Here is a 25,822-nt window from a genome sequence, read left to right on the forward strand (position 1 = left end):
TTGGTATTATAAAAGGAAGAAAATGTTTAAATTAAATCTAAAAATCAAGATGTCATGGTATCTGAAGAAATATTTTATCCAGTGGAAGTCCATGATATTTAATATACCACACGTTACGGTTTGCTTGCATTGGTGCAGGTATGAATTTTATTGCATCTTTTCAATGTACATTTGGGGAAAAAAAAGAAATAAAACACAGAGTTGGACATTTCCAGGACCTACATATTTCAAAATATTTTCTAAAATGACGGTGTAAATTAGTTTATCCTATGTACAGTACATTTCAACAGTAATCTTTATACAAAGGAGATAATATAATCTGAAAGAAACATCTGAGAACCAGAAAATAATATTTCTAAAACTTGTATTCTGTTCCTGGAAAGCTGAATCTAAAACATTTAGGGATGACAGTATTTTCTGTTACAAAGAAATTTTGTTGTCAGACAAACTTTGTGCATTTTTTGCAGCTTACGTATTAAAAACCCCATGCTGCAACTTTCCAAGGCGATCACTGGAAAGGAGATTCCTGACGGTACTGATACAAGAATGTACAAACTAGGGTCATGTCAAAGGGCGTAGCAGTCAGGCTTACATTCACCTAAGGGGAAGAAGTCACAGGGATCACTCTAAGAAGTTGTAACAAGTGATGTATAAAAAGGCAGACGAGGATTCGGCATGGATCTGTGTGGACGCCATCATAATTGTAAACCATCTGGAATTCGGTCGGAGAGCAGAAATACCAGCTGCGAATGCTCATTTACATACATATTGTATAATTTAATTAAGAATAACTTATGCAACAGTTGGTGCTAGCCGGCTTATAAAGGCAATGCTGCTGAGACACAATCTTCTCACAAAGTCTGGACATGCTGGTTTCATTATAAGGTGCTCCAAGATAATCCTCAGCTCTGTGAACAAAGTCCTGGAAAACGGGGGATTAAACATACTTTGTATTAGCAGATTGCCCTTCACTGAAATTGTAGGCTATTGTGCAAAGAAAATCTGAATTGCAGGTGTCCCCAGCGACTCTGATCCAGAGTCTCTTGTAAGAAAAAAAACTAGGTGACAGATTCCCTTTATGCTGAGCACAGTATAACGTAGGGGCAGAGACCCTGATTCCAGGGATGTTTCACTTACTGAGCTGCTTGCTGTCGTTAAATAAAATCACTGTTTTCTCTGCTGCAGATCAACAAGTTCTCTGAATGCTGAGCTCTGTGTAGCCCTGCCCAGACCACTGATTGACAGCTTTCTATTTACACTGTGCATAGGCAGAAAGCTGCTAATCAGTGGTGGGGGGGAGGGTTACACAGAGCATGAGGACTACATGGTACAAGACAACTAGTCCTCTAGTGATTATCTACTGCTGATAAAACACTGACTTTATTGAAATAACAGACCAGTAAATGACACTGGAATCACGGTATCTGCCCCCACATCATGCTGTTCTCAGATTAAATACCTTGCTGACAAATTCCCTTTAATGATAAGCTGCGGTATGCCCAAGGGCCTGTGTCACATACTTAAGCATGTGCCAAATGATAAAGTATGTTAAATGTAACAAAAACCCTCTCGTCAACCTATGCCAGGTTATATAATGCAGGTTGTAGCATAAATAGTTTACAAAAAATTCTGAGACTAATTTGCAATTTTAGAATCTTAGTAATCCACTAACTGCTGACAAGAAAACCCTAAATGTCCCCCAATGTGTGATCTATTGTAACTGCGAGAGACATAGAGCTTCACATGATGGCATCTTCCAAAGGCAGAGCTAACCAGACTCGTCTTCTAAAATATTAACAAAAATGTTCTTGGGGTCCACGAGGTCAAGTCCAACCAATTCTCAAAAGAATGCTGCACCGCGATAGTAATGGGGTCCAATATGGGACCTGCATCTTTCTCAAGAATGGGCGCTAATTTCAGCTTAATAGAGATCTCTCCGCTGACAGCCGTGCCCCTCGAGGAGACAGGAAGCCCCCTATAAATCCCACTTTGGCCCTGTTGCTCCCAGCCATTGTTTCTTTATTGTGTTGCAGAAATGACATTACTGCAGCCAATCATGTACATCGACCCGCGATTGCTGCAGCCAATCATGTACATCGACCCGCGATTGCTGCAGCCAATCATAGGCCTTAGTGGGTGGAGCTGAAGTGGATGGCCGTGATTGGCTGCAGCAGTCAAGTGCACAGACTAAGCTCATCGCTGCAGCACAGTGTATGGGCAGTACTGGAATGGTGGCGCTGAAGCAAGAGGAATAATAATGCTTCTTTAATTATTTTATGACATTTTCCGCGGCGCCCATGGCCCTTTTTTGTTAATCCCAGACAACCTGTCTTACCGGCAGTAAGGATTTCTTCTGGAGGAATATCGCAGGGTTAGGAACCTGTAGTAAATAAAAGGCTGCAACAAGCTCCCCTGACCGCTGTAGAAGAAGCAGAAAATACAGACATGGGGTAAGAACCGGATCGGTAATTAGCATCTCATCTAATGAGGCAGGCGCAGCTCACAAGACTCCAGTCACAACATGTGCACAATGCAGAACTCGTATGCTACACTGTTTGTAGGTTTTCTTCTATGTAATTAGTAAACGGACATATGAACAGGAGTCAGCTGCTTACATTATTTTCCATACACCTGAGAATTAGTGAGGAGCGTGCTTGGAGGAGGTGTTATATGAGCATGCTCGAGTGCTAATAGTGTCTTCGGAGTGCTCTAATACTATGTTCGAGTCCCTGTGGCTGCATGTCTCACGGCCGTTCGACAGCCACAAAACATGCAGGGATTGTCTAACAAACAGGCACTCCCTGCATGTGTTTCGCTTGTCAAACAGCCAAGAGACATGCAGCCGCGGGGACTCATAGTATTAGAGCACGCCGAAGACACTATTAGCACTCGAGCATGCTCATATAACACCTCATCCGAGCATGATCGCTTATCACTACATTTTTTTTTTAAATTGAGGTTGTAGGAAAGGGGGTTATCCAATTCAAACGTTTGCAGAAGAATGGGATATGCCCCTGATGTCCCATGCTGAATTTGGGCTTTTCCTAACGGCTAGCATCACAAAAAGGGGACTATTCACAATCATTCTTGCTGTGATGAAGTGTAGTCGTGCTGGAATCTAACACCAGTCATATTTTGATATTTCTTATTTAATGTCCATATTCCTATTGCAGGTTCATACCTGAGCAGCATGAAGACAGTAGCTGGCATTAAAAAGATCTCATTGCAAGCGATGAACTTGAGAATATTTTGCTGATTTGAATTCAGTTTCTCCAGAAGTGATCTGATAAATGGCATACTGTTTGCTCCCTTGGCCTGAAATGGAAAAAAAAAAAAAACATAAGAAAAATCAAGACAACTGTACTCAAGTGTTAGCACTCAGCATGACATTTAAAATTAGGAAAATCTTACAAGGATCTTTTTTGATCAACTCCGTACATTCATTGTAGAAGTGTAATGAGGACGTGGCAGGCCACAAGGATGTCTGAGCTTGGGCAGATTTAAAAAGGATGTCCAGGAAAAAAATAAAAAAAGTTGCTACCTACTTGCCTGCTGTGCCCAACGCCATTCTCTGCCGGCACAGAGCAGTCACAGACGTCCGCTGATGTTAACAGAGCAGCGGCTTCTTTTGCTGTTTACAGGGCGGGACTACTGTTGTCATGCCGATTGACAGCCGGCTCTCTGCTGCCTAATTGGGGGAAGCTGGCTGTCAATCAGCACGACACCAGTAGTCCCGCCCTGTCAACGGGAAAAAAGAGACCGCTACTCTGTTGACAAGGAGTAGATGCTGAATCTCTGGCAGGAGCGGTCAATGACTGGCGCCGGGTACAACAGTCAGGTAGATGACTCTTAGCAACTACACGCCTGTTAGTGCTTTTTAAAGTGGTCAGCATTTCATCTTATTCTATTCCTGCCACTCCGCTGAGTTTTCCTATGTTTTTCCTCTGCCATATTGTTCCAGAAATATGGGCCTGTTTAATTTGTGCCAATTTTTATGGTCTTTTTTCAAGGGGGTGTGGCTCAGAGAATTCCCTAGGGGAGTACATTTAGGCCCCTTCCCCCCCAGAAAACATCACAAAAATTAGAGCTAGATAAAAATGCCTATATCCAAGGAATCATATGGCGGAATAAAAAAAATAAAAACCATGCTTAGAGAAGCAGCAGGAGTAAAATAAGAGAAAAACTGTTTAGTAACTTAAAGGGCATTGAAATAGGGTTACGCTCAGCACCATGTATAAAGCCATAGGCGTTATGCACTATGTGCAGACACTTTTACACCTGTATTTTAAAGGCAAACTGAGCTTTTCATACATAAAACCCCCCCACAAAACACAATATACACATGCTATTGTACAGCCAGAGTACCATACTTGGGGGGAACACTTTCAATGTATAGCTGACATGTACCCATACACCCCGCCCAAATGCCACCGCAAGATTTATTTAGTCTCTCCTCTACTTACTCTGCCCACAGCTCTAAAACCAATGTTAAAATGAGAGCCTTTTCTGAATGCCCTACACCACACAATGACCTAACAGCGGTGACAGTCGTGGTAGGAAATGGCTGACACCGCAACAGCAGAAGATGGTTACTTACATCCAGGACCTTCTTAGTATATGTTGATGCATGAAGCAATGAAAACAGCAAAACGGGGAATATGCTCACTGAAAAAATTATTAAGGAACATATATCATATTTGATAGACACCTGTCCATTACTAAACCCAGGGCTTGACGCCAGATGTGATTTCTGACAAATCACAGCTGACATCACCCCCAATACCATTACTCCGATTGCAGCTGCACCATAACATTGGGGAGAGCTGGGCAAAGCACCAGAATTGGCACATCTAATGTGATTCGCCAATTCTGGGATGGCTGTGTGCTGGTATTTATAGGCAAGGAAGAGCCTGATAACAAGGAACCTTCCCAGCCTGATAATATCAGTCTGCAGCTGTCTCCTTTACCTTTGCTGGTTATCAAAAATAGGGGGAACCCCATGTCATTTTTTTTTCCATTTATTTATTAGCTTAATGCAAGTAAACTACACAAACAAGACACCAATTAGATTTCTAAGGCTACGTTCACATTTGCGTTGCATAGGTTCGGCGACGCATAGTGGCGCATGCGTCATGCGCCCCTATATTTAACATGGGGGCGCATGGACATGCGTTGTCTTGCGTTTTGTGACGCATGCGTCATTTTTGGCGCAAGCGTCAGGGCGCACAGGACGCTGCATGTTGCATTTTTTTGGCGACGAAAATCAAGCCAAAATTGGACGCATGCGTCACAAAAAGCTGCGTTTTGCATGCGTTTTTGCATGCGTTGTGCGTTGCGTCGCCGACGCTGTGCCGCACAACGCAAATGTGAACGTAGCCTAATGGATATATTTCTATCTTTGCACATCTAACACCTGAACACCTGTCATTTCTATTCCCGTATGTGTCACACGGATGGTGCACACGGATGTCACATCATATGTCATCTGTGTGCGAGACGGACCAACATCCCTGCTGCTGGAAAAAATAGACATGTCAACGTGTGGGTAACAAACATAGGGTTCGTATGAACACACAGACATGTGCGCAGCCCATAGATAATGTGTGTGTGTGTGTGTGTGTGTGTGTGTGTGTGTGTGTGTGTGTGTGTGTGTGTGTGTGTGTGTGTAAAAGTCTCCAATACCTGTGAAAACAGTCACCACACATACTGGAAACACTGACATGTGAAGGGGCCTTAGTCAGAATGTTGTCTGTACACAATAACTATAAGCTACATGTGAATCTGTTGTGAGAACAGAAAATAGTGTAGTTACTCACCGATAACGGTGTTTCTCAGAGCCCATGACAGCACTACCAGAGAGAGATGGAGTCCGCCCTTCAGGGACAGGAAAACCTACAGGATAAAAGGGCGGTACCTCTCTCCTGCCTCAGTTTAGTTTACAGAGCATCAGAGGTCCTCCAGGTTAGTGACAACAAGAAATACACATTTTTAGCAAAATACTTATGAAGATTACACCGTGTCTAAATCAAACACACACTTCGTATAATAAGGTGCTCACCGCACACGTGATAAGGGGGGGAATAAGCAGGTGCTGTCATGGGCTCTGAGAAACACCGTTATCGGTGAGTAACTACACTATTCTCAGTCGCCCATGACAGCACTACCAGAGAGAATTGCAGAGATTATTGCTTTAGGGAGGGACCACAGCCTGTAAGACCCTTCTTCCGAAGGTTAAGTCCGACGAAGAGGCTAAGTCTAAGCGATAGTGCCTAAAGAAGGTTGAAGGTGTTGACCAGGTGGCCGCTTTACAGATTTTATCTATTGGTACCTCCGACCTTTCGGCCCAGGAGGTCGCCATAGCCCTTGTAGAGTGTGCCTTGAGTCCTTCAGGAACTGCGTTCCCCGTGGACGAGTATGCCAAGGCTATCGCATCAGTGACCCAACGAGCTATAGTGCTTTTGGAGGCTTTGAGTCCTTTCCTAGGCCCCTGAAAACAGATAAAAAGACTGCCTTCCTTCCTACACTGACGGGAGGACTCTAGGTAGTGTATTAGACACCTTCTCACATCTAAGGTGTGGAATTTTTCTTCTTTTTGATTTTTCGGGTTTGGACAGAAGGAAGGAAGGATTATTTCCTGGGACCTATGGAAACTGGAAGCAACTTTGGGTAGATAAGCAGGGTCTGTCCTTAATACTACCCTATCTTCCATGATTTGTGTGAATGGAGGGTTTGCAGATAGAGCCTGAAGGTCACTAATCCTACGGGCAGATGTTAGAGCTGTAAGAAGGGCCATCTTAAGGGATAAGATTTTAAGCGGTATCGAATCTATGGGTTCGAATGGGGGTTCTGTCATCGCTGAAAGGACTAAGTTTAAGTCCCAAGATGGAGGGTTTCTGATTTTTATTGGCCTAGAACGTGCAGCAGATTTAATGAACCTTGCTACCCATGGATTAGTGGCAATACTATGATTGTATAACGCCCCTAAGGCCGCTACTTGCACCTTTAGGGTGCTTACCGAGAGACCCATATCCAAGCCTTTCTGTAGGAACTCTAATATTTTGACTATTGGAACCCCATCTTGTAGCCTTACATCAGAGGTGGACAGAAACTTTTTCCAAGTTTTACCATAGATTCTAGTTGTTATTGTCTTCCTACTTTTTAATAGTGTGGAGACTAAATTATCTGAGAATCCTCTTGCCCTTAGTAGTGACCTTTCAAGTTCCACGCTGTCAAGTGTAGATTTGCCGACTGAGGGTGGAACACCGGCCCCTGTGATAAGAGGTCCGGAAGATCCGGAAGGACCCAGGGATCTGTGATAGATAGGATTCTCAGCCAGGAAAACCAGGCCCTTTTGGGCCAGAAGGGTGCTATTAGAATGATTCTCGCCCTGTCCTGTCTTATCTTCCGCAGGACTGCCGGTATAAGTATATGAGGGGGAAAGGCATATGTCAGACCGTGAGTCCAGGGAATCGAGAATGCATCCAGTGTACTGGGGTTCCCTCTGAGATCTAGAGAACAAAACGGTTTTACTTTCCTGTTCTCTATACTGGCGAAGAGGTCTATTACTGGTACCCCCCAGATTTTTGTGATCTGATTGAAGACCCTTTGGTTCAGAGCCCATTCCCCTTGTTTTAGCTGGGTACGGCTTAGAAAGTCTGCCTTTTTGTTCATTACGCCTCTTATGTGTAACGCTGAGAGGGATAGGAAGTGATGTTCGGCTATGGTGAAGATTTGGGAAGTAGTTTCCATCAGGGCTTGGGATCTGGTCCCCCCCTGGTGGTTCAGGTAGGCCACCACTACTTGATTGTCCGAGAAAACCCGGACATGTTGTCCCCGTAGTTTGGGAAGAAAAACCTGACAGAGCATGGTTCACTGCGGAAAGTTCTTTTTGATTTGAGGATACCTGGTATTCTCGATCTGTCCAGACTCCCTGAGTGAAACTGTTTCCCAGGTGAGCTCCCCACCCCGTGGGACTGGCGTCCGTGGTAACTACTTGATGTACCTCTATCACCCACGGAACCCCCTTTGATAGATTGTTGGAATCTAGCCACCAGTCTAGGGAACGAATAGCGTCTGAACTTAGAGTCATGCAATCTTCCAGGCGTCCCCTTAGTGTAACCTGATTTCTCAGGACATCCCACTGGAGGTCTCTCGTGTGGATCTGAGCCCACTGTACTGCCGGGAGACAAGCAGAAAGGGACCCTAGTAGAGACATCGCTCCTCTTAAGGTCATATGAGGATTTGAGCGAGCTCCAGACACAATGTTTAGTATTTTTTGTTTCTTCAGGTCTGGAAGACGACATTCCTGTGAAACCGAGTCCAGAGTTAGGCCCAGAAACTCTTGTACCATAGTCGGTTCTAGTTTTGACTTCTGGAGCTTTAGGAGCCAACCTAATTCTGTTAGGGTTTTTATCACTCTGGTGCACTGTTGGCGACAATGTTGCGCTGTATCGCTGACAATCAGGAAGTCATCTAGGTAAGGTATTATAATGACATCCTCCTCCCTTATATGGGCCATCATTTCTGCTACCACCTTGGTGAAAATACGGGGTGCTACTGAAATGCCAAACGGGAGGGCCTTGTACTGATATTCCTTCACTACTCCCTCCATGACTACTGCTAGTCTGAGGTATTTCTGTGAGTTTTTGTGGATGGGGACGTGATAGTACGCGCCGCTGAGATCCAACACTACCATGAAACAATTTGGAAATAGGTTTTTTATTGTAGATCTTATCGATTCCATTTTGAATGTTTGATTCTTTACATAGCTGTTTAATCTCCGGAGATTTATTATTGTGCGGAAGGAACCGTCCGGCTTTGGGATCAGAAATAGTGGGGAGAAAAAACCTTTCCCTCTTTCTGGTAGAGGAACTTCCCGGATCACATCTTTGGAGATGAGTTTCGAGATTTCTAGTTCCAAGGCCTGTTGTTGCCGCCATGAAGGTTTCAATGGAGTGACCACATAGTGTTGGGGAGGAAGGGTGGTAAAGTTTAATTGAAGCCCCATTTTTATTAGGTTTAAAATCCATGTATTGGAAGAGATTTTTTCCCAGGCCGGAAGGTATTGAGACAGTCTCCCTCCCACCCTGGGGGAGGCGTCACTTAGGGGCTTTTTTATTTCTGGGGGAGTTGCCAAAGAGGAAGCCTCTGTCTCTATTTTTCCCCTCCTCCCACCTGTTCTGTTCTCTAGGGGGACGCCTGCGGAAAAATTTCCTGTTCCGAAAGGGCCGTCTAACATATGGTGCGGCCAGGTTAGGGAATCCCTTCTTCTTATCCCCTGCTTTCTGTAAAATGTCATCTAGGGTTTCCCCAAACAGAAATTTTCCCTCACATGGGATTGAGCAAAGTTTTTGTTTCGTCTGTAGATCGCCTGGCCAATTTTTCAGCCACAGCGTTCTACGAGCTGCATTGGACAGGGCTGCCGATTTTGAAGTCAGTTTTATAGAGTCCGCCGAAGAGTCAGCCAAGAAGGCTGCCGCCCCCCTAATCATGGGAATTGATTCAATTATTTTTTGTCGGGATACTCCATCCCTTAACTGTTTTTCCCGATTGTCTAACCAAATCATTAGAGATCTGGAAGTACATGCGGCCGCTATGGCGGGTCTTAAACATCCCCCTGCTGACTCCCAGGCCCCTTTTAGGAAGGTGTCGGCTCTCTTATCGAGGGGGTCTTTTAGCGTACCCATGTCCTCAAAGGGCAGAGCAAATTTCTTTGACGCCTTAGCGACTGCCACGTCCAGTTTAGGGGCTTTATCCCATGCTGTAGAGTCATCTTCCGCAAAAGGATATTTCCTTTTAAGGGAGGGTGCGGATGAATTTTTCCTTTCTGGCTTCTCCCACTCCTTTTTAATCAGGGCCTGCACGTTTTCGTTAAGCGGGAAAACTCTGCGTTTTTTCTGGCTCAGGCCGCCAAACATAATGTCCTGTACCGTTTTGTCAGGACGTGGGTCTAGAACCCCCATAGTAGATCTTACAGTCTTTACCAGGGCATCTATTTCATCTAATGGGAAGCAGTGGCGGCCTCCACTCTCAGAGTCTGAGGAGGAGGAGGAACCTTTCTTTTCTGACACATCCTCATCAGAACTAGAAGGATCAGAATGAGACAGGGGAACAGGTGATCTCTCCTTAACCCCCTCCCCTTTAAGGGATTTAAATGCTGTTTCTACCTCTGATCTTATTACCGAGCGTAATTCAGAGGCAAAACTGGGGGTTTCTTCACAGAGGACTTGACCTATGCAGGAACCGCATAGTTTTTTATCCCAGCTCTGTGACAGGGGTTCTCCACATAAGGGGCAGTCTCTATGTTTGGTTTTTTCCGTTTTTTTTCTTGCCTAAAAAATAAACGGAAAAGGGGACCCTAATTATTTAGTGAACTTTCACGAAGATCACTCACCCATCTTGCGCAGCTACAAGTACCAGTTCTGGAGGAGGCACGGGATCTTGAATGAGACCCGAAGTAGAAGGTGTCGGCTGGCTGGACATATTGGAGGCTTTACTCTGCGGCGTAGAATGGCTCCTGGAGCGGGTACTTTGGGTGCCTGCAGAGGTCCTTCCGCCCGACTTGCGCTGGTGGTGACGCTGCTGTTGCTGCGGCGGTGGCTGTAAGGGCTGCGCCGGCTGGAGCTGCTGATCGCTATCCATAGTGGGACTGCATGCAGCGGCAGGTACTCTCACAGCTGTGGTTTTTAAACAGCGCGCCGATCACCCCTCCTCCAGGCTGCATTGCAGGGAAGCGCTGGTCCCCAGTGCGCATGCGCGCTCGTCGGGACCCGGAAGTAGTCACATCTATATCCGGTGCGGCGGCCATCTTGGTGCTCTCATACACCAGGCCGTCGCTCCGGACCAGGCCTCTCTGTGGAGGCACGCCGGGTCCCTAAGCCCCTACCCCAATCCGGGGAGGCAGCGGCGCTTCCCTCCGCTCGCTCTGCAGCCCCCTCGGACCCAGAAGCGGCGGCGTCAGACACCGAGCCAGCGGTGACAGGGGCCTCCCCGCCGTCAAACCTCCACTGGTCGGCTCCGGCTACAGGTACCGATCCTGAGGGTTCCCCTGTCAGGGACAGGAAACAAACTGAGGCAGGAGAGAGGTACCGCCCTTTTATCCTGTAGGTTTTCCTGTCCCTGAAGGGCGGACTCCATCTCTCTCTGGTAGTGCTGTCATGGGCGACTGAGAAAAAGAAATTAGACCATCCATCCGAGGACTCAACAACATTAAGCTGGTGGGTAAAAAAAGACTCCCAATACCAATCCCAAGAACTTCCCATCAAGAAGAAACAAATAAAACCAAGAGTCCTTCATTATTGAGGAATGTGGTGTCTATTTTCTGCCCACAAAGGACATTAGGTGGATGCTGGTGGATATTGATCTTTCAGAGACCCTTTGTTAGGATCCCCCTGATAACTAGTCACAGGGTTCCAGAGATCCCAAATTTCTCGTAACCTACACGACACGTGATGAGAAGGGCTTTACATGGAGAAATGGAGCAATCATCTATTTCAGTAACACCAACAGAGTTTGTATGGAGAGGCAGGAATGGCGGACCCCTGTAATAGATATTATGGTGGCCGCAGCAATCTAACATACAAAACCTGGCCCGTAGATTAAATTTTGGAATAAACATTTTAAGACCTATATTAAAACACCCCTCGTTTAGACGTTAGTAGGTCTTTTTTTTCCACCCCTTTACACAAAACCATTATAAAAAGTAACTGGAAAAGGATACTGGTGACAGGGTAGGAATTGACGAAGATGAGTGAATACAAAAGGTAGTGGCAGCTGTCCTCTAACAGAGCCTGGCTCAGGAATGCCCGGCTCAGCTGGAAGTGTGGTAACCTCTGGTGTAGCCGCAGGGCACTGGTGAGGGCATTGGCCAGCAAGGCACGTTGATAAAAACTGGCAGCTTCATGTAAGCTGGAGATGAGAGAAACAGAATTATGGGCGAGAACGGCAACACAATAAATCAGCCTTTAAAATATATATATATATATATATATATATATATATATATATATATATATATATATATATATATATATATTTTCACACAATCTTTGCACAGCATTGTGTACACCACTCCTATTCAACCGTGCATTCAGAACTATACAAGACCAGTCTGCATCTCCGTATGTGATTCTGTGTGGTGTATAAAGCCACCCAGCACAAACTCAAAGAGTGTCAGAGTGGCCACACAGCTGGGCGATTTTGCAAAAAAATAAAAAAGGGACAACTTTAAACTTACAGAGCAACTATCACCAATCTGGGGCTGCCTTTTTAATTTAATAAAAGAAAAAACAACCTCAGACTGGTGATTTTTCTAAATATCATCTCAACAACACGTGGAACCCCAATGTACCCTGAACAGGCCCGACTTTTTAATAAAAGCTGGGCACGTACTTTTGGGTTGGGGGATCTCTGTAAGGAGAGCATAACAAAATCCTACGACCCGCCGCAGCCTTCCACGCTGTGAGAGTGAGATCCTGCCCTTTACGGTAACTGAGCGCTGCCGTGTACTAAGCGGCGACTGAGCGGTAACATTTCAGTCACTGTTTAGTGAAGAACGCAGCTCCGCTCAGTTAGTGCAGAGAGCAAGATCTTGTGAAATCTCTCTCGTTCACTGTAAGAGCGGCCACGGAGGGTTGTAAGATGCACGCACTGCCCACAACCTGAAAGTTCGGCCTCAAATTTTGCTAGAACTTCGGCCCTTTTTGGAGGCTATTAGGAGCCATTCTGAGCGCCTTTGCTACTAAATGATATTTAGAAAAATCACCAATCTCGGATTTGCCCATTCCTTTACTAAATAGATAAGGCATCCCCAGACTGGTGATAGTTACGATTTAAGGGCGTACCTTTACACATTTCCCTATGGAGCCTTGTTGACACTACATACACATAGGCTGACGGGGCAAAAAGGGCTTCTTTTAGCCCACCCATACACATTAGATGGTTTGGTCGACAACCATCTCCCCCGACTCTCCATTCACAGGAAGGCTTGTCTCATGCAAGAGTTCTTGTGTTTTGTCTATTAGAGTGCCACTGCCAAACTCTTCTGGGGATGGTTTATCTCACAGAGAACAAAAGGCTCAGATTCTGAAATTCAACAAGATCCTTCTCTCCCCTGACTATGTGTCAGGGTAAAGGAGAGATGACCTTATACCAACAGCTTCGACCAACTTTAATGTGTACGAGGGCCTCTAGTTATGTTGCATGTGTGGGACATTGACTATAGTGTAGCCACCTTCAGTAGGTGGCATCATAGACAGCTTCCATGCTTCAAGAGGAAAGCTAATTTGCTTGCCCTAAGCAGAATATAGGCTGCTGCAAACAGCACGTTGTAAGCTGCTGCGAGGCTTCCTGGACAAAGTCGAGTAATTTGATTTTCCTTGAGAGACCTTATTCTGTAGTAGTTTCTCTCCTGCTCCTAAACAGATGGATTCTAATACCAGGAGTATTTTTGGGGACAGCTGTATATGTAATCACAAAATACTCGGTCTTGTCAAAGAAAAAAATACATTGCTTCTAAAGACTCCTCTTAAGTCTAATGTATGGTAGTTTGTGCAGAATTTACAGAGTTGAAATACCTTACCCTAAAATAGGAAGAATAAATAATGCCGAACAGTATACTGTGAACCACCGCGACAGCCACATAGCTGTGTCAAGTTTGTTCGCCATCATGAATTGCTAAGAAAAAAAAAATATATATATATTTTTTAACATTCATAATATACATAAAAGATGATTTATCACCATTTTGCTATTTAATTATGCTCAATTATGTTAACATTACTTAACATGCATTACTTTTCTACTACACTGCTCCAAATTTCCTGCATAAATAAAAAAATGGCTGCCCATAGTGACCGATAGGGGAAGTACAAGAGATCACTGTGCACCACTTTTATGCTGAACTTTATAAAAATAAAAACATTTAAAAAAAATAAAATAACACAATATGCATGACCACTCCATATAGTAGTAGCTGCAGGCGGCTTGAACCTTGCAAGGATTATTCTCCTCTTCATGGATGGATATTTTAAAAACAAGCACTTTTGTAATTCACTGCTCTGGAACAAACACTTTTCATCAGTGTGTCACGTACCGGAGCCTGGAAATCAGCGGTATTGTTTGAGCTGTTTCCCCGGCACCAGGTGCTGATGACCGCTCTCATCATTCTTCCACGTTCACGCTGTGATGAGCGCAAGCAGGGGACAATGTTAAGAGTTGTATTCAGATAATAACAGCAAGAGCACAGGCGCCAGTTGATGGAGTATTCATCAGCCGCTGCCTGGGCAATAAATACAGTAAAAAGATAACGTGGGGTTCACCTGTATTTTTGGAAAACAGCCAGTCAAAACTGACAGCTGCGGGTTGCAACCCTCAGCTGTCAGCTTTAGCAAGGCTGGCTATCAAGAATAGGGGGGTCAGCACGCCGTATTTTTTAATTATTTAAATAATTTTTTAAAAATGTAGGAGGGGGACCCCAAGCCGTTTAACAACCAGACTTGCTAAAGCAGACAGCTGGGGGCTGGTATTCTCAGGCTGGTAAGGAGTCATTGATATTGCCCCCCTCAGCCTAAAAATAGCAGCCTGCAGCTGCCCAGAAAAGGCATGTCTAATAGATGCGCCAATTCTGGAGCTTTTCCTGGTTCCTCCCGCTTGCCCTGTGGCTGGAGCAAGTGGGGTTCATATCTGTGGAGTGGATGTCACCTTTGTATTGTGTGGTGACATCAAGCCCACGGCTTAGTAATAGTAAGGCGTCTTTTAAAAGACCTAGCACATACCACAACCAGCCCCATATGGCTCACCAAGGGGAGGTATATGGGCGTAACCTTGATCTGATTAAAAATCAGGAGTTTGGGTTTCTGTTATTGTTCATCTCTGGAAGGCACGAGTCACTGTGACTGTGTTCCATTTTCCTAACTGGAGTGCTTCGCTCCATAAAGATAAGAGACACTCCTGCAACATCAGGTTTAGTATTTCTTTTTCGTTATCCTTTTTATGCTATGTAACTGTACATACTGTATTATTTTGTTTCCATTTTGGAACATCTTTGTATTTTTTTTTAGTCAACACTGCCTATCTTTCTGGATTAAAAATATATAAAATGTAATACCCATGTTCCTCTTGATTTGTAAACCGCACCTCTGAAGCTATACATTACATGTAACAAGTGTCCAATTGGCCTGTATAAAATGGGCCGAGTGAAAGGCTACAGCACAAAACAGGCCGAGTTTTCTGACTGTCAAGCCGAGTTAGAGGCTGCAGACACAAGAAGGAGCAATTTATCCCACTGAACAGGAAGTACAGTAATGTCAACAACTTTAAACCTCTTCTCGAGTATTTTCCTCCTATGGACAAGGACACAGATGTGGACACATTTTTGAGGGGGTTTGAGAAGGTCTGCAGGCAGGACCAGTTGCCCGACGACCAGTAGAATCAATACCTAACCCCAGGAGTATTATTCCCTCAAGAACAAGATAGAAACTATGAGGCCATCCAACAGGCCCTGATAAGGAAAGATCAGTTGCCTCATGAAGTGTACAGAAAAAAAAGGTCTGGACCCTCCAACATGGACTTCACAACAGCTACAGTAATGTGGTGGACGGGCTCAAAACCAACTTCAAGTAGTGGGTCCAAGGACTGTTACCACCTTCGAGGAGTTGAAGGACCTTATGAAGGACTAATTTCTTCATCTTTCCAATGTGTAGGTGCGACAGTTCGTGATGGACCAGGAGCCAAAAGGAGGCCGCACAGATTGCCGATATCCACGAGGCCAAGCATACACTTGAGATGCGGCAGTCAGCCATCTCCAGCTGGAAAGGGGGTAAGCCATATTGGTGACAGCGGTGGGTTCTGCATGAGTTTCCCAGCTGTTATCTGTGACAATGGCTTCTAGTTCATTTAATCTGACAGCTTGCCAACATGCCAGATTAATAATATGGCATCAACATGGGAACTCTGTAGCTGTCACTGCTCTGCTTTTTAATGAGAGAGTAATAAAGATATTCTCTATACCGCTTGACTGAGACGGCTTGGAAACACACAAGTCTATGTAGTATGACGGCAGGTCGGAGATAAAGAGGAGCAACAAGCCATGTACAGCAGAGGCAGCAGCTACTAATAATGAGAACAATGTTAATTATAAACCATCGCTAGAATATATCGGGGAGAATCCTAGAGTGGAAAGAGTTAATATTTAATGAGATTTCATTTACTGAGGTGATGGAAACCAAAAGGTCAAAAAGCTGATCCGGCCACTGTACTCACTATGTACCCCACCCTCCATACATATATAAACCAGACACATGGAAATCTGGATCAGTCACTGGATGCTTTTCACACCTTAATGATCACACACATTAGATTTAAAGAGATCCTAACATCAGGATTTACCCCTCAAATGTATTAGGAGCACATTATCAGCCCCCTAACACCCTTCTGATTTATGGCTGTATTATCCCTAAACGCTAAATGAGCGTGTTTAAAAACGATGTTTAATCATCTCTGCCTGAAGGCTACAGAAAAGTCAGAGACTGCTGTCATCTGATCTGGGAGCATGCCCACAGCAGCGCGGCTGAAATCCCAGCAATCGCAGTGAGAGACGATCTCATTCTCTTCCTCCATCCTCTCACTGCACACGCTGGGATTTTAGTCGCGCTGCTGTGGGCATGCTCCCAGATTGAATGACAACAGTCACTGGACCAGTCTGCTGCCTACTGGCAAAACAGAGACAATTAAACATATACATTTAGTGTTTGGGTGTAACACAGGCATTATTAAATGGGTATTATGAGGCACATAAAGTGCTCTTAATACCTTCTAGGGGTAAATCCTGATGTCAGATTTCCTTTACGTTGGCCAAATTCGCTAATCAGACGACTATCTGATGTACTTAGAAGCCTTCCAACTCAACTGTTTGGGGAGAAAAGGATCAGACAGTGTGGATTCAAACACCTGACCCTTTTATTCGTCAGGTTTATAATCTGCTGACAGAGGTGCTGGACAGTCTTGCTCCGATTTCCTAATACATAACATAAGGGTATAGGGGAGTCAGGAAAAAAAAAAGTGCTGTCGGATTCGGCCAACAGCTATTTAAGATGTACAAGCAAATTAAAAGGGTTTTCTGATCTTCAGGAGTACACCGCTCCCCTGCTTCCGGCTTACCAGGTGGGAGGCTCCTGATTGACAGTTCAGCCCATCTTCAGCAGTGTTTGCAAGCTCTTTTCTATAAAACATACAAGAGCTACACTCCTTGCCTCTGAGACATAAACGAGTTGTAAGCTAGAAAATGTAAAATCCCTTCTTTAGAACACAGGTGATTTTTAATAAGACGTAAATTGCAAAGTGGCTTGTTTTTAAGATGAAAAACACCAACCACCAAAACTATGGAATAAACCATGAAAGTCCAGACAAAATTATATAATTAGATATGTGTCTTTATCGAATATTAGCAACAGTTTGACCAGAATAAAATAAATTAAAACTGTGTGCACATATCAGGACAATATATAAAAAATATTGAAATATAAGTATGGTCAATATTATAGATGGTGGACCAAAATATACTAAATATAAACCTAAAGTGTATTAGACCATAAAAATAAGCTCCTAGTAGGGATAATAGGGATCATCATAAATAGAGTGAAAAAAAATTGGTACCCCCCCCCAACTAAGAAATTCAATTCCAAAACGTGCGTCGGGGTGTGCACATTATTAGGACCAGGTGGCACTTAGGCTATGTGCACACGATGCGGATTTGCTGCGGATCCGCAGCGGATTTTTCCGCGCAGAAACGCTGCAGATCGGCACTGTGATGTACAGTATAATGTTATTCAATGGGGGGGAAAAAAAAGCTGTGCAGATGGTGCGGAAAAATCAGTGCGGAATTGCTGCGGATTTCAAAGAAGTGCATGTCACTTCTTTTGTGCGGATCTGCAGCGTTTCTGCACCCCTCCATGTTAAAATTCCGCAGTGGCAAAAACCGCAGAAAATCCGCGGCTGCGGATTCTGCCAGGAGATGCGGATTTTGTGCAGAAAATTCTGCACCTCTTTTCCTACGTGTGCACATAGCCTTAAAGGTACGGTTCTCCATTTTTTGCACATTGAACCATGCATAATGCACTTTGATCCCTGCACGGAGGTTTTTGTTATTTGATTAATTTATGTCTCTCCAGCACTTTATTTCCACTAAGGATAGATAGATAGATAGATAGATAGATAGATAGATACTCTAACTTTGCTGTGTTGATTTTTATTTTTTCTAGTTTTTCTCCCTAACTAAGTGATCACCACTTTTTCTTTGGTAACACCGGGGACAGTCTATTGTATTGTCTAATGTATAATTAATAATCTGTAGTCACTGTTACACGTATATTGATTCCTTAGGTGTTACTATACTTTATATTGTTTTTAAGATGGACAAACCCTTTAAAGTGTAACATCAGTTCATGATGGGAGCCATGACAGTGTGCCAGATGTAATATAAACCCGATCTCATGAGAACCTATTCCTATTAGGACTATGAACACCACAAAACACTTGAAAAGTCTACTTACCACTGCTCCTCCCTGAGGGGGGATGTTAGGGACGGAGTCCGCCATGTCTGCCAATTCTGAAAGAAACAGGGAAGGAAGCTTTAGTACTGCTGTTAAGGCCACTCAACATTACCATAGTTTGAATGGTGTCATCAAAAACATTGTATTAAGATCTCCTAATCAGGCAGCATCCGATAGGATAGATGGTACATTTTGGCTTTACACTGGTTTCAATGCCTTAGATATTCGGCCTTATATTTTATATATATAATTGCCTCTTCAAGACTTGAACTCTATTGCTATTTATTGGAAGTTCCAATCCTAAATGTCAATATCGACCTTTGCCACATGACTTGTGAGAAAGGACAAACCAGAATCTAAATTTACAGACACGGTGTTTCCCCTCCTCCGGGCAAAGCACGAGATCTGATTTGGCTGTATGGGAGGCCTCTGATTGGAGTCTAAGGGGCAACGCTTCTCCTTGTGCAGAGTGAAATCCCTGACATGCAAGAGTAAAGAGGCTTAGAGGCCATGCAATAATTTACCAGAAGAGCATTGCATTAGCCTATAAAAGTCTCCTTACCCTGGCACATCACCTTTTTATGTAATAGCTAACAGGGCATTACGGTAAATGTGATATTTACTGGTAGGGTATTATGTGCCACTTTGCCACAGTAACTATAATTTCCAGCATTTCGGAATGGTCAGAAGCGGTCATTAGTAGGGTCCGGAGACCAAATCTTCCAGCTATGACTATAAGATTAGATTCATTTACATTTCACATCCTATGCAGATTGGTTTGGGTGTCTCAGGGTCTGGACCCCTCTGATGACAACTTCTGACAAGTCTACACAAAATACTAAGGAGGGCTACCCACAGGATCAGGTGACCAAGGACAGGACGTCATCGCTCCCAGTCCCAAGAGACAATTGGGGCCCGGTAAGTAACATTTCTTTACGTCCCTCTCCTCTGGTCAATTTTGACACAGTGGCCGCAAACCCCTTTATTATTGCAATTTCAATAATTTTGAATAGATTTGCATTAACCAGTGAACCTCCATAACGCGGCTCACATTTCCATGTGAGGATCTTGAATGGCACGGATTTATCTTACCAAGTCCCTAGTATACTCATATCTTATCAGCTCAGGAAATGCGTTCAACGACCCCAAAAAGTAAACACTCGAAACAAATCATTCACCGGTTACATCACTACGACAATTATACAAATATTAGGTGTTTTTTTCCCCCTTTACAAATATGGGATTTACCTATAACAGTAAAAAATATACTACACATCGTTAGTATCATAGGACCATGTTATTATGAAAGCTGAGAGATGATAAATGAGGAAAAAAAAGAGTATTATATACCGTATGTATCTGCTTCAGAAACATGTAATATCTTCCTGCTCTCTGCACTTCATGTCACTGATTTCATCACATATTAGGAAGGAGTGACCATACAAAAGACAAGTGGGTTCTGTACATTACAACACACTGGAAAAACCAGAAGTGTAAAAAAACAGCACAATAGGAAACAGATGAGAAAGGAACTACTGCTGAGAACCAACATCTGCAGAAGAAGGCCACCTACTACTGCTGAGAACCAACATCTGCAGAAGAAGGCCACCTACTACTGCTGAGAACCAACATCTGCAGAAGAAGGCCACCTACTACTGCTGAGAACCAACATCTGCAGAAGAAGGCAACCTACTACTGCTGAGAACCAACATCTGCAGAAGAAGGCAACCTACTACTGCTGAGAACCAACATCTGCAGAAGAAGGCAACCTACTACTGCTGAGAACCAACATCTGCAGAAGAAGGCAACCTACTACTGCTGAGAACCAACATCTGCAGAAGAAGGCAACCTACTACTGCTGAGAACCAACATCTGCAGAAGGCAACCTACTACTGCTGAGAACCAACATCTGCAGAAGGCAACCTACTACTGCTGAGAACCAACATCTGCAGAAGGCAACCTACTACTGCTGAGAACCAACATCTGTAGAAGTAGGCAACTTACTACTGCTGAGAACCAACATCTGCAGAAGAAGGCAACTTACTACTGCTGAGAACCAACATCTGCAGAAGAAGGCAACTTACTACTGCTGAGAACCAACATCTGCAGAAGAAGGCAACTTACTACTGCTGAGAACCAACATCTGCAGAAGGGGGCAACTTATAGGTTCTGAGTCACATCAGCATGGATATCTGCAGAGCCTCTGTTACACGTAATGGTCAAAATTGCAGCTTCTTACCCTCATGAGTTTCATTTCATTTATCTCCTATGTTGGAATTTGCTTTTTAGAAATTGGTGTTTGAACTGTTAAAGGGAATCTGTTAGGGAAATCCAACCCCCAAACGGTATATGGTCATGTTGATCTCTGAAAGATAATGCCATCCCCGCCATTACTGATGGAGTCTGTTATTACTCCCTGGCTCAAAATTGCTTTTAGTTCATATGCAAATGAGGCTTAAGTTTTCTTTAAGGCTATGTGCACACGTAGAATGGTCCTCTGCAGATTTTTCTGCAGGGGATTTGATAAATCCTCAGGGCAAAAACACCACGTTTTTCCTGCGGATTTACCGCGGTTTTTGTGCGGATTCCACTGCGGTTTTACACCTGCGGTTTTCTATTATAGAGCAGGTGTAAAACCGCTGCGGATTCCGCACAAAGAATTGACATGCTGCGGAATGTAAACCGTTGTGTTTCCGCGCAGGTTTTTCCGAAGCACGGGCACAGCGTTTTCGGTTACCCATAGGTTTACATTGTACTGTAAACTCATGGGAAACTGCTGCGGACCCAGTAATGGGGGGCTGGGAATAGAAGGGTGCTATAATGGTCTCTGGAAAATGTTGTCACAGGTAAGTACTGTAACTCAGTCTTGTCTTTTCCGCCATTACAGCACCACATGAGAGATTTACAGAGAAACTAAATCCACCTTAGAGAGGGACCTGCACTTGAAGAACCCTTCTCCCAAAGGATGGATCAGAAGAGATCAAGCCTATAATGTTTATAGAAGGTCGAAGTAGACTTGCTGCCTTACATATCTGATCGATGGACACCCCCACCTTCTTTGTCCAAGAGGTCGCAACAGCCCTAGTAGAATGAGCTTTAATAATTCTTTGGGACTGACACGTCACTAGAGGAATAGGCTAATCTCATGGCTTCCCTAACCACCCTAGCTAGGGTATGCCTTGAGGCTTTTCCTATAACCATGGAAAGAAACAAACAAGGACTGACACTTCCTGCACTCTTTTGTCACTGATATGTACTCAACCAGAGCCTGTCTAACATCTAGCATGTGAAATGTTTCCTCTTTTGGCTTTTTGGGATTATTACAAAAAGAGGGAAGAATAATCTCCTTGCATCTATAAACCTTCATTACAACCTTTGAAAGATAGGGTTGTCTTAAAGGGAACCTGTCACCCCCCCCCCCCAGTCGTTTCAAACTAAGAGAGCCACCTTGTGCAGCAGTAATGCTGCATTCTGACAAGGTGGCTCTTTTAGTTCTGGGTGCGGTAACTAGAGAAATAATCAGTTTTATAATTTGTCAGAAATACCTGGTCTTCAGTCAAGTGGGCTGGCATTTCCCCCCTGCTTCAGACAGCACACAGCTGTCACTCACATCTTCTTGGCGCCGGGCGCTGCCTCCTCCTCACTGCTGTTTTCAAAAGTAGCCGGCGCCTGCGCTCTTTTCCCCTGCTTGATGCAGGCGCAGTAAGCGCTGCCCGTCTTTCCTCACATGCAGTCCAGCTGACTGCGCCTGTGCGGCCGCCCTGCCTGTGAATCCCAGCCCTGCAATGTGAATAAATCATAAGTCACTGCGGGGCTGGGAATCACAAGCAGGGCGGCCGCACAGGCGCAGTCAGTTGGGCTGCATGTGAGGAAAGACGGGCAGCGCTTACTGCGCCTGCACCAAGCAGGGGAAAAGAGCGCAGGCGCCGGCTACTTTTGAAAACAGCAGTGAGGAGGAGGCAGCGCCCGGCGCCAAGAAGATGTGAGTGACAGCTGTGTGCTGTCTGAAGCAGGGGGGAAATGCCAGCCCACTTGACTGAAGACCAGGTATTTCTGACAAATTATAAAACTGATTATTTCTCTAGTTACAGCACCCAGAACTAAAAGAGCCACCTTGTCAGAATGCAGCATTACTGCTGCACAAGGTGGCTCTCTTAGTTTGAAACGACTGGGGGGGGGGGGGGGTGACAGGTTCCCTTTAAGACCAGCTCCAGCCTATCTTTGAAAATTTGTGGAAACAGATCGTGGGAAAGTGTATTTAAATGATTGGCCCCATCATGGAGCACCGAGCACCTGTCATTCTGTGCTGACAGAGTCCCTTTAAATGCCGCTGTGAGAGATTGACAGCGGCATTTAATAGGTTAACAATCACAGGCAGAGCTCCTCTCTCCACCCGTGACTGTTAGAGGCAGGTCCTGGCTATGAGACACTCATGAGCCCACTCCGTACACCCGCCTCTGACTTGTGCTGTACATGTATGGCGCATGTCGTGAAGGGGTTGAAGGCCTATTAGGACATACAGAAATGGCTAGAGGTAATTACACTAGTGTTCCCAGGTTATTATCTTTTAAATAAAGCTGCTTAGCTTTTGATACTTCCTGGTATTTGGCTTTGACAAAACTTTATTGATAGTCATGTGTGAAGTACATGTGTCTTTGATGCATTTCCTCTGTGGAAACAGACTAAAAACGCATATTTTAATTGTGGACCTAATTCCGCACCTAATACAAGTCTATGGGAAAACCTGCATAAATCTCAGCGTATCTGCAAGATAAATTAACGAGCTGTGTGTAGGAGAATTTCTATAAATCCCATCCACTTTACAGGGACGGTAAGACACGGTGTTTTTGATGCACCGAAAATACACAAATGTCAAATCCTCACCAAAAACTCATTGTGGGCACAAAGCCTTATTCACACGTCTGTATTTTGCATCAGTGTGAGTGTGCCTAAACCAGGAGCAGAACATACAGAGAAAGACTACGTAAAAGACTGACAACAGCTCTGGGTTTGGAAACACTCCTGCTTCGGGCAGACAAACACGGATGTGTGAGTGGGACCTTAGGGTACGTTCCAACCATCAGGAGTTGCTGCGGGTTTGATATTTATGCAGCGTCAAACCCACAGCAGCAGCCGGATGTTACAGCACAGTGGGTGGGATTTCTAGGAATCCAATGTCCACTATGCAACTCTGTGCACCTGCGGATCACCTGTGGAGACGGACATGAGGAGCGTCTTTCAGGACTGCGGCATGTCAGTTTCTCTTGTGCAGATGCTAGCCTCAGCAACAGAAATGACATCAATGGAATGTACTTGAGCGGGTGATTCTGTACGGTTCAGAGATCACACGGGGATTCACCTGTGTACAATAGACGGCAGTACTTTGGATAGAGTGAACATACACTGCGACCACAGCGCGGCTAGATCCTGACTGTGTGAACGTAGCCTTAGGCTTATCCCAATACACATTAAAGTTACATTTTATCTCCCAGCTACATACTAGGGCTGTGGAGTCAGAGTCGGTGGTTTGGCTTACTGACCCCACGACCCTGCCTACATACACAATGTATTTTCTCAGAGGATTGTGCCCCATTACCTACAGGGGGTCAGTAGAACTCTTGGATGTTTTCCAGAAAATGCAGAAAACAAGAGACCCCACATGTACCTACAAATGGGATCAATAAGGAGTACAGGCCGGCATACAATTACACAGGCAGAGCCATCAGACAGTGCAGCGTTTTCCTGCCAACACCACAATATTCATGTGGGGAAAATAAAAACTTTGCTTAAGGCCAGGTTCACATTGCATTAACAGCAGCCCATTCACCACATGCATTAACGGGCTGCTGTTAACACAAGTGCTGATTTGGTATGGCCGTTGTGCTTTTAAAAAGACATCGCAGCTAAAGAAACCCAAATAAAAAAAGGTGCCGTGTGACGGAGATCTTAGCTTACTGCTGGGTTTTTTTCTGAACCACAAAAAACAAAACAAAACAGAAAAAGCAAAAGCTGAACCGCCACATGTGAACAGACCCTAGCGGCACGTACACCCTGAGTATTTACAGCGGATTCCTCCACACTAAGGCTATGTGCACACGATGCGGATTTGCTGCGGATCCACACTGTGATGTACAGTATAATGTTACTCTATGAGAAAAAAAATAGCTGTGCAGAAAAATCAGTGCGGAATTGCTGCGGATTTCAAAGAAGTGCATGTCACTTCTTTTGTGCGTATCTGCAGCGTTTCTGCACCCCTCCATGTTAAAATTGCACAGTGGCAAAAACCGCAGAAAATCCTGCACCTCTTTTCCTACGTGTGCACACAGCCGAGCGCAGAGGACAATACACGCGGGCCTGCTGCACTCTTATTTCTGCTTTTCATACATTCATTTTAAAAGGTAAAAAGTGCTGCAAAAAAAAAAAAAAAAGCGGCAGATCTGAAAGATAAAAACGCACTGATGGTTAAAATACGCAAGAAAAAGAAAAGCAGAGTGTGCACGAGATCTGAGAACCCACCGGAGCACAAGCCCGGAGGGCAGGGATGTGACATCGCCGGTACAATGGCTGTCACCAGCTGACACACTCTATCCACACACTGCATCCACACCGCCAGTGTCAGCCCCGGCTCCATTCATTCTACCTGAGGCCGCATATTAGCCGCGCAGCCCCCACGTCACCCTCCACCCCCGCGCCCACCATCCCCCACCGGCCCCGTCACCAGTCCTCACCGCACACAAGTCCCAGTACCGGACACTCTCTTCCTCCGGTAACGACTGCAACCCAATGACGTCACTCAGCTTGTCCGCCAATGACTGCAGAGGAGGCAGAGATAGAGGCGTGGATCCAGCGCAGCAAAGGGGCGGGGCCTGACGCGAATCTAATAACGTCACGATGACTGACAGAGCGGGGAGCCAATGACAGAGGCGAGGAGAATGACATTTCTGGAATGTTCTGCGGACTGGAGGCCGCCGCGTGACGTCACGGACGCGGGATGGGTTGTGTGTGGTTGGGCCGGTGTCATGGATGAAGCGCCGCAGAGCCCTCACTCGGGGCCGGAGGGCGCGTTATACCGGGACTATGGAATGACTCCGGTTTTGTGAGGGTGAAGTGACGACAAAGTATTGTCCGGATTCTACACGGAACGCTCAGATGGGAGAATGGAGTTCGTGATAAAATAATGTCTACTCCCTATGGAGCCAGTGCTAGACTCTTCGATAGTCAGTCACATGACCGCTGCATCCTGGGATTGGCTGCTGTGGTCATGTGACCTGAAC

The 25,822-nt window shown here is 44.9% G+C and overlaps 1 protein-coding gene across 3 annotated transcripts; it reads right to left on the reverse strand.

The window, feature by feature from the left end:
• Positions 1 to 128: 128 nt before the first annotated feature.
• On the reverse strand, positions 129 to 25,415 carry TMEM33 (transmembrane protein 33). Of its 3 annotated transcripts, none has more exons than XM_077279843.1 (8): positions 25,277 to 25,415; positions 18,549 to 18,604; positions 13,580 to 13,674; positions 11,720 to 11,907; positions 4,598 to 4,665; positions 3,182 to 3,315; positions 2,336 to 2,419; positions 129 to 922 (listed from the first exon to the last, which is right to left on the reverse strand). In XM_077279843.1, the coding sequence occupies exons 2-8, from the start codon at positions 18,591 to 18,593 to the stop codon at positions 793 to 795; spliced, it is 744 nt and encodes a 247-aa protein (XP_077135958.1). In that variant the 5' UTR covers positions 18,594 to 18,604; positions 25,277 to 25,415; the 3' UTR covers positions 129 to 792. The 3 variants fall into 3 exon arrangements, with proteins under 3 accessions (XP_077135958.1, XP_077135957.1, XP_077135959.1); XM_077279842.1 differs by having other exon boundaries at positions 25,065 to 25,281; XM_077279844.1 differs by lacking the exon at positions 25,277 to 25,415 and adding an exon at positions 22,094 to 22,328.
• Between the last annotated feature and the right edge of the window lie 407 nt (positions 25,416 to 25,822).

Source organism: Ranitomeya variabilis, chromosome 1, assembly GCF_051348905.1.
Source record: "Ranitomeya variabilis isolate aRanVar5 chromosome 1, aRanVar5.hap1, whole genome shotgun sequence".
Taxonomy (NCBI): Eukaryota; Metazoa; Chordata; class Amphibia; order Anura; family Dendrobatidae; genus Ranitomeya; species Ranitomeya variabilis.

What these genes read in the sequence shown, in the direction of transcription:
- TMEM33 (XM_077279842.1), bottom strand. Translation starts at nt 25,179, where the DNA reads ATGGAGCCGGGGCTGACACTGGCGGTGTGGATGCAGTGTGTGGATAGA. An exon ending in CCCTCCGGGCTTGTGCTCCG is followed by an intron (nt 18,605 to 25,064) that starts GTGGGTTCTCAG and finishes TGTTTCTTTCAG; the next exon opens with AATTGGCAGACATGGCGGAC. An exon ending in CCCCTCAGGGAGGAGCAGTG is followed by an intron (nt 13,675 to 18,548) that starts GTAAGTAGACTT and finishes TTTTTTTCTTAG; the next exon opens with CAATTCATGATGGCGAACAA.